At 35.5% G+C, this 9,455-nt stretch overlaps 1 protein-coding gene across 1 annotated transcript; it reads left to right on the forward strand.

Moving 5' to 3' along the window:
- The first annotated feature begins 410 nt into the window (after positions 1-410).
- LOC149801451 (uncharacterized) lies at positions 411-8,319 on the forward strand. The gene is made up of 4 exons (XM_089955583.1): positions 411-598; positions 4,282-4,390; positions 5,390-5,523; positions 6,249-8,319. The coding sequence occupies exons 1-4, from the start codon at positions 550-552 to the stop codon at positions 6,476-6,478; spliced, it is 522 nt and encodes a 173-aa protein (XP_089811709.1). The 5' UTR covers positions 411-549; the 3' UTR covers positions 6,479-8,319.
- The last annotated feature ends 1,136 nt before the right edge of the window (positions 8,320-9,455 follow it).

A 9,455-nucleotide genomic window follows, 5' to 3' on the forward strand; every position in this document is an offset into this window, starting at 1 on the left:
TGATGTACCTCTTGGAGAGGGGGCTGGTGTTATATCATTTACTGTCAATAGGAAGGGGTAGTAATGAACGTCGATATGAAAATAGAACGATCTGTGTTAATAACTACGAGCTGACATATTGTACCAAGCATAATGACCTTTAGTCATATATGTCACGTTTAAGCTGGAAGAGCGCCATATTGTTCAATAACCTTAAAGATATTCATTTTGGATTCAAAGTGCATTCGCACTTACAAAGAACACACATTATTCGGCTGCCTACCCGACTGCACGCCTTGAAACATTATATCAAGGCAGACACTGAAATCGTGATTCTCTTTCAAAGCATGATTATTACGGTACAAAAAAAGGTATTATTGGTAGTTAGTCATGCAGAAATTCGTGTCTGACTCACAGTCCATATATATGGAAATTCATGTTTGATTTCCAGTTGATATATAAATAGGACGTATTATCAAATATAATTTAAAGACTAAACAAACAGGCTTCATAGAGGAATAAATATACATTGGACGAAATTTAGTTAAACGACGGAGTCTATCTTTGAAAATGTGGCGTTGGATCAACTTGCTATTTCTCGTATTGTCTTTCTTTACAGGTAAGCAAGCATGTACTTTCTAGAATGGAATATCTGCTAGGTATATAAATATACAATATTATATTTAAACTTGCATAAAATATCATTTTTAAGTAAGCACCAATCAAATCAAAGCAGAAGCTTTTGCTATTAATAGGTTATAAAGGATGGAGGCACTGTACCAATAAATGAGATTAACGTTTAATTAAAAAGTAAGTTTACTCAGGAAAAGTTTAAAACAAGATATAAATAAAGGTAACCACAGATAAATTACACGTTTTTTTCTAATGTTTCAACTCGTTTGACTGAAGCATTTTTGTTTTGTTCAGTATTCGTTTATCTGTTTGCCCAAGAAATAGTTGTGATCTATTAATATTATCTCACGGATTATGATGCCAAGCTTGGTCAGTTTTGGGTTCATTATTTTGCAAAGTAAACAATATATCAAACAGGGAGGCTATCAATAAATATTACACACTGAGTAAACATAGAGGCTATTCATAAACATTAGTATAAAACAGCAGACATAGGTAATTTAACTCGCCCTTAATGTCCCGTGTTGTGCAGAAGAAACAAGAAAGTGAATTTAAATATCTACTAAATTAGCAATTAGATGAAAGCTTTGCCTGAAAAGAGCAAACTTAAGTACTACAAAATGTTGTATAGTCATGGATCCAACAATCCCGAATACGATGGTCTTAGACAAATAAAATGAAAAGATGTGAAGTTCAATGTGATACATGCATTTTTAGAAGACAAGTATATACTGTGACAAAAAATTATTTCACATGTCAAGTTAAATAAATAATTGTATTTTGTAGACATGCCGTGACATTGTATTCTCGACAGGAATGTACATGAATAAGAACTTTATTTACATGATTACTCATAATTTACAGGTTTATATCACACTGACAAACTTCATCATGTATATCAGGTCCATGGCATAAAATAAATGAATGCATAATTACAAGCAGCGTGGGGTGGGTCAGCCAACTTTTTATTTTGAGGGATTTTTTTTGGGGGGGGGGGAAAGAGAACAACCCCGCCAAATCCACCATTACATTCCGGGCCTTGGAAAATGTTTATTTCTTAATTGCTAATAGACAATCTGAGCCTTGAATTTAAGCCTGGTTGGCGCAAAAAAAAAAAAACAATAGCAAATGAAGATGACCGCGCCCAGCTGAATGATGTTTCATATATTATCTCACGAGTAATTCCAACCTCATGTTGTTCGTGGACACACACCCCGGAGATCCCCTAGGGACGAAACGAAATTCTAGAAGTTCAGAGGGCTGTCAAGGCTGAACATTATTTGTTAAAACTTCAACAACGCTAACCTCGACACTACTGGGACGCTGTAGAAATATATCTCATCGTAGATGTATGAAGGACACATAGTGTTAATGATACGGAAAATTGGGAACCAGCCTGGAAATGGGTGAACCTAAAATAGAGCATACATTGGTTTGACTGACCAGCATATATTAATATTGTAAGTTATGTTTTAGGAAAAAGAATCTTTTGAGAGCTTATTCTAGCTGAACATGAAAAACCAGAGACAATGTTTCATTAATGGAATTTCAGTCCGTCAACAGTCTTGAGTTTGGAACACTCATTACTAAAATTAGCACCCGACTCTTTGGTGCGGAACTAAAAGCACATGCAGGTCCAGAAAATGCCGCGGCTCATATTTTTTCCTCTAAATGGAAGCTGATAACCAGGTTTCATCGATATTAATAAATATAGGTTTGATCATGAGTACTCAATAATTTGATGTTATTGAATTTGTAATATCATGGTGTTTGCATGGGTTTACTATGGGAACTGAATTAGTACCGTAAGTCCTAAAGATGCCTGCGTGTTGTTTATAGCCAAGCAGTTACCACCACCATCCCCGTGAGACTGTACTGAAATTGTATATGGAACGTATGCTTATTATAATCTTTTTGTATTCACTTGTGGATAATAGACAGCAGCGGTACAATTATGGTTCTATACGCTGCTAACAACGTGTTGGTTGTAGCTGCGAGCGGGTCATTGAACCGGATTACGTCACTGGAACAGTTATTTTTCTTAGCTGAATGTGAAACATTTCCTAGCAAAAAGTACCGGTGGGTTGTAGCAGGTAAAAAAAAATACGTTCTATTACTATACATACTGAAATCTTGTATAACCGCTGACCGGTGATTTTTAATTAAATCTTTTTTGTAATAATTCTAATGAGTCATTATGCGCTAACTATGGAATCTTGTACAGCTAAACTAACTCAACAACGACTAGAGGAAATTAAGAAATATCTTCCCGTCCGTGATTCTGTCAAACAAAAGCTACAACAACACCAGGAAGCTCAATTCATATTTACTGAAGTTACAAAACAGTTATTTAAACCAATTGTCGAACCAAGCAAACAAATGTAACAGCAACTGAGGCAACACAAAAGGCTCTCGAGACATTACCGGCGGATATTACTGGTCGTCTTCAACTCGTTCCACCACCCCAACAGCCACAACCGGAAATTCAACCCCCGCCACTACCACAAGTTTAAACTAACATAATATGTGAATATACTGAGGAAGGTATTGCCGCTATCAGAGATCCAAAACAAATGTTTGTTATTTCCGCGTTTCGATATGGTCTTAGAGATCAATAAGTAAAACCCGAATATTTCACAACTCTAAAAGCTACCGATTGTTTCAAATATGTATAACGCGTTTCTAATTATACACAGCAGATTAAATAACGTCCTCACTGATGTTGATTGACTGGAAATTCTGATTGATGAAAGACGAACCGGCAATAATTGCCCCGAAATCATCAATGAAGCAGCTGAGATTTTCACCGTTTATTTATCGTTGGCATCAGGGACAACATCGTTTATCGGGCACTAATCCATGAAATTACCGACGATTCTGGTTGTTCATGAAAATGATAATTTTTGGTGAAGTGCTGTTGTTTTTGCTTTGTTCGCGGCTTCGATTGTCTTTCACTGCTTTCGATTATTTTTTTTTTCGAGTTATGTTGTTCGTATTATGCGAGGTTCTTGTCAAGACATTACGCGTAGTAATCAATATTTATTCCTAACTGCTTTCATATGAAACTGTGGCCTTGTGTGGTGCAGCGCTTGATTTGAACCTGATATGGATAAGCAACACGATTACAATAGCGGTCAACTCAATATCGCAGCTACCTATATATTTAATCCAAGTAGTTCGATAACTCCCATGTTTACCTAAGTAAACACATGGTCACCTTTATCACAAAAGCTGCTTTCCCCATGCATCATATACAATTTTAGAGAGTCGGTTAGCTTGCCGATCTTATTCAAGGGGCTAAGATATAGATAGTGAATAAAACAAGTCCCCCCTCCAACCTAAAACTCTACCATCCAGATCTCAATAACAGGACCAACCCAGCTTCAGAAGAAAGTAATTAAAAATAAAAAATCATTTTGACACTTCCAGATCCTTTTTCGTTATAAAGAAACCTGTCTTAACAGAACTTAAATCTTGAGACGACCTGAGTTTAAAGGACAACATTCATTAATCCAATTTATTAACTTAATTTATATTTGTAATTCTGTATGTACGATAGTTTTATAAAAATGACAAAATTATGTGGTGTCTTGAGTGTCCTTAAATACAATATTTACACTATTTACACAATCTGTATTAGTTTAATAAATCATGAATTATAACTTTTAGGACACGTCTGCTGTGACGACTCTGAAGATGATTATCTGGATCATTCAGACAAGCCTACCGATCATGAAGGCGGAGACAGCCACGAAAAAGATGATGACAATTACGAGGGGTAAGAGCCGTTACTTATGTGTTGGAAAAACATGGTAATTACTTGCTATCTCTGATTAGAGCATATATTTTACTCCCTAGATTAGGTTTATACGAACAAATTTAATTAGCTACAGTAGCGAACATCAGTGGCAGTTGTAGAAGCAGTGGGAATAAGAAAACAAAAAAGGCAATTGAACAGGATTGAGACGAAGAAGATGATGGAAGAGAAGGGGTAAAATGTGTGTGAAAGCGAATATAGATCATCATATTGACATTTGTTCATGCAAACATTGACAGTGCAGTTCCATTGTATTTTCTGACTATATTCCTTAGGTCTATGCAGCAATAATTTGCATTTTTACGGCCCGTCACGTTGATATAAATATTTTCAAAACTTGACTGAGGTCCACACAGATCTGGAAGTAATAGCATATCTAGAACCTTTGCATAACGCTATTCGGGGTCCTTGTCAGCATTGCAAAGCATATCTAGAACCTTTGCAGAACGCTATTCGGGGTCCTTGTCTGCATTGCATAGCATATCTAAAACCTTTGCAGAACACTATTCGGTGTCCTTGTCTGCATTGCATAACATATCTAGAACCTTTGTACAACGCTATTCGGGGTCCTTGTCTGCACTGCATAAACAGTGCGAATCTGACATATATTACCCTGTAATTATTAAATGAGACATCAGAAACTTATATTACTGAATTAAAGAGAGTTACTTATCATAAAAATGCAGAAAAGCAAGATATTTAGTCTAATATATCAATCTATGATTAACTTGATAGAATCAGAATTAAAACATCTCAAATGAAAAACGACATGATATGAATTTTATCAAAAATATAAATTAATGTCGATAATTTACTTAAATCAATGCAAACAATATTTATATGACTGTACTGTGTCAATATTGTATATAACTCTTTTGAAACATATTTACATCCTTGAATTATTTTTTATATACGAGAGAAAATTAGCCAATAATCATTATTTTACATTCCAATTGCCAGACACAGGAATGGAAAAATGTTGATCGTGGTCATACCTGTTGTTGGCGTTCTTGTATTGATCATCCTCGTGACCTGTGGAATATGCATCTTAAAGAAATACAACAACAAGAAAATTAAAACCCAGAATTACCAGGGTAAGATTTGCAACCTACACATGCATAAATCGAAATGTTAATCCAAGTAGTACTACATGTATATTTTTAGATTAGATGAAGAAAATAACATCTCGTTCCCTCAGACACGATTGACCCGTACACTCCAGATCGATTGAGTGTGATATTTCTCACCTGGCATTATATATGTAACTACTTTAACCTCGTTGATTCAAACTGATATAATATTTTGAACTGATTCTCGTAGTCTAGAGTGTTTTCAAAGTGTCGAGATTCCACTTTCAGTAGACATATTTATAGTCAAATCATAGGTTTGAATATACTGTTTAATCTCCATCTTCAATTACTGCTGATGTATTGCAATGAGGGCTGACAAAATATGTCGTGAGCACATTTGTGAAAGGAATGAATTAATACCAAAAGTTGATGTTACAGCTATTTTTCAAAACCTTGTGCTCAACCGAATAATTCCTGGTCATGAATAAAAGAAAAACGGGATTCGTTGATAATCTTTCTCATAAGACTTAGCAGCACCTTTTGCAATGAATTCCGATGGCTGACCATCTTTGATATCAAGTTGATTAATCTTCCGATACAAAACGATGATATCCCAGTGGTTAACATGACGACGATAAATTGAATAACAAACCGCTATCACATTTAAATCGGGAGAAATCAAGATGTGCCTATAAATATGCAATGTTTCACTTACTATTAATTCCACAAATTTCTTTTCCATTTCCTAGACAAAGGAACGATGGAAAAACATCAACTTGCCTTTCCTACTATCGTTCCTGACAATCCTCCCCCATACACCACTAAGATGGAGGAAGGACAGATGAAGTCACCTCCTATGGAATTTCCGGGATACGGCACCGGATGGTATGCTCCTGGGATAGTGAGCATGCCTCCTCCGTATACCCAAGTAGTGGGCCTTTCACTCCACCCGGATTCAACTGCAGCGCCAGGATATTAGCTAAGGAAATAAGACATGTGAACTATCGTGTAGAGAATTGATACTTATTATAAATAATATATTGTGTGAACTTACCTATCTTGTAACAGTATAAACGTAGTTAAACCAACACATATTGCAAAACCAGACTTACCATTCCACATAGTGATCATAAGCCCTTGAACCTACAACATTATATTAACCCTTTTGTTTAATCTGTGTATTCAGATCTCAATACACATCTGGGCAATGTCAATGTCAAAATAAATATTTATATCAACAATAAATGTAATTGTTCTTCAGAAGGGTAGACAGCTTTCCACACGTGTAACATGTAACAGCTTTGTACTGCTTACACGCATGCAGACATGTTACACAGATTAGAGTTAGACAAATGCTGGCTGAGTACGCGGCATTATACCCATATACTTCAATTTACTTGTTTAGCACGTGCTTCTTTATAATCAATTTTCGGAATAAATTGTTTTTATGTATAGTTTTTAGTTGGAAAGAAAAACTCACTGGTTCTTCCATGTCAAAAAATTATTGGATGATTACATCTTTGTAGACCTAACCTGGAGATCTTAAAACGTTTGAGCTGGATTTTAATCTCGAGACTTTACCTTCAAACAATCTCGAAGGACTGGAGTTCTGAAATGTACTTTCGATAGGCTGAATGACATAACTGGGTCTGATTTCTAACTTGGATGTGGTGCATGTGATCTCAGAGTCAGAAGTTCGTATCGCGACGTTTTTGTGCTCGACAATACAAAAAATGATATTCTGTGGAAAAAGTACGTTCTATTAAATCTTAGAATGTATTATGTTCGGTTTGTTGTACACATATCTTTGAAAACAAATTACAACACCCCTCTTTCTCTGTGTCTCCATCTATCCCCACAATACCTCTCTGCCTGTATCAACCCTTTTTCGTACTCTACGTAATGACTGTCATTTTGTTGTCGGTAATTTAGGGGTCGTCCATTAATTATGACAACAAAATAGAGGGGAGGGGTTTTAAGAAGTTTGACAATTGTTGACATGGGAGAGGGGGGAGTTCAAGATAAATTGACGTCAACAATGTTATTTTTTACAATAAGTTTAATAAATCAAAAAATAGGAAATTAGTCGGTGCGCTGGCATGGCACACGCTCGCCCGTCAACAGCCCACCAGTTTAATCCTAAACCGGTTGAGCTCTTGCCAAGGAGGTCATAGTCTTGCATCATCATATTTTGTTTTTATTCAATGTAGATTGTAGACTGTAGACAGATTAACCACATATGGTATTAATCTGAAGAAATTAATGAATCAGCCACTATGCCCATTATAACAATTGAGGAACATTTGGCTTCCCCATGGGAAGATGACAGAAGCAAGAATATAAAGTCTCGATTTTTTCATGAATTCAAAGTGTTATAGTCAATTTGAAATCTGTTAAACAAGTAAAAAAAAATGTATTAAAATTTATTTGTAGACCTTTTAATTTCCATGATTCTATTTTTTGCATAAAAGCCAGCCGTATAAAATATTGTTAGTTTTTTTTTGGGGGGGGTGGGTAAAAACATTTTGACATACTTTTATTAGGGGGGTCACTGAAAGTTTGACAGTTGTTGACAAGGGGGGGGGGGTAAAAAATTGCCTAAAAATTGTTGACATAATTAATGGACGTCCCTTTAATAAATGCGCCAGGCTTGAACAAATGATTTAGAAAAGTAACATGCACACTAATTGTGACTTTAAAATCATGCATAGAAAAACATGAGTGTATGTATACAATTATAAGTTGCTTTACCCGCTGCTGTTCTATTGAGTCCGTGCATGTGTTAAGTAACAACACGAATAAAGTTTAGTAGATTTCAAATGGTGTTGTGATGTTGCTGGTGGTGGATGTTATTTGCTAACACGTACGAATTGGTCTTAGAATGTTTTACTCCTATCATAAATGAAGAATTTGAGGAGATATGAGAGGAGCAATGGGTAGATTAAGACTAAGAAAGTTTGAAGACATCTTGCTTTTTTTTGTTTTGTTGGCAGAGTTCTTTTTGATTTAACGATTATTATCACGGTAAGTATTTATTCAGTTTCTACACGTGCATGAATCAACTATAATCACAGCATTAATTCACATTGCTAATTACAAATTAAAATTAAGGTCCTCAAAGGTACTGAACATATTTTGAAAATGGCTGATAACACCAGATTGTACTATTTCATGCAAAGAGAACACAAGGTGTGGAAAAGAGCAATCACACTGGTTCCACTGCGTGAAACACGAAGAAGAAGAAGCAAAAGCAAAGATGACGATGATGATAATGGTGATACTGGGAAGATAAGAAGCAGTACAAAACACCATTATGATGTTTTCATAAGTTTTCCTGAAAACGCCACCTTCATACAGCAAGCGTTGTTCCGTTCAAAAGGGATTAACGTCTCAACTTTTAGTGCTGAACAATGACTCTCTCAGAAAACGTTCCGTGACTTCAAGCCTATACCAAACACAATATAGGAACATTAAAAGAACATTGTGCACAAACGATCTTAACGTGCATCAGTAGTTGCAGTAGTTATAGTACTAGCAGTGGTATTCAAGCAAATTTCAATATTGACTGTTGATGTGCCTCTAGTCTCGAATATGGTAAAGTGCCAGTGGCCTGTAGTGTGGTCATGAGCAAACAGTCTTTGGATGTATCACAGTAGTATAATCCAAAAGTGTTCTTCTCTGAATTCACAATAATTCTATATTAATGTTTCTATCCAAGAACATTATTGATGGGTACTTTGTATTTCCAGTGAATTTGAATAAATAATTCCAACCAAATAATATATTGAATTCATCAAAAAGACCGATTCCGCCTCAGATGTTAAATGAAAGAATTAGTAGTTTCTCAAGTAAATAATTCATTTAAAAAATAAGACACAAACGTAGAACCAGGAATAGGGTCAAAAGTTCATTTGCAGAAAAATATATGTTGTCAGCATGCTCAACTCGATTACTAG

The sequence above is a fragment of the Sinohyriopsis cumingii genome, chromosome 4 (assembly GCF_028554795.1).
Source record: "Sinohyriopsis cumingii isolate HCF-2022 chromosome 4, ASM2855479v2, whole genome shotgun sequence".
In the NCBI taxonomy this organism is placed as follows: domain Eukaryota; kingdom Metazoa; phylum Mollusca; class Bivalvia; order Unionida; family Unionidae; genus Sinohyriopsis; species Sinohyriopsis cumingii.

What these genes read in the sequence shown, in the direction of transcription:
- LOC149801451 (XM_089955583.1), top strand. Translation starts at nt 550, where the DNA reads ATGTGGCGTTGGATCAACTTGCTATTTCTCGTATTGTCTTTCTTTACA. An exon ending in CGTATTGTCTTTCTTTACAG is followed by an intron (nt 599 to 4,281) that starts GTAAGCAAGCAT and finishes TATAACTTTTAG; the next exon opens with GACACGTCTGCTGTGACGAC. An exon ending in TAAAACCCAGAATTACCAGG is followed by an intron (nt 5,524 to 6,248) that starts GTAAGATTTGCA and finishes TCCATTTCCTAG; the next exon opens with ACAAAGGAACGATGGAAAAA.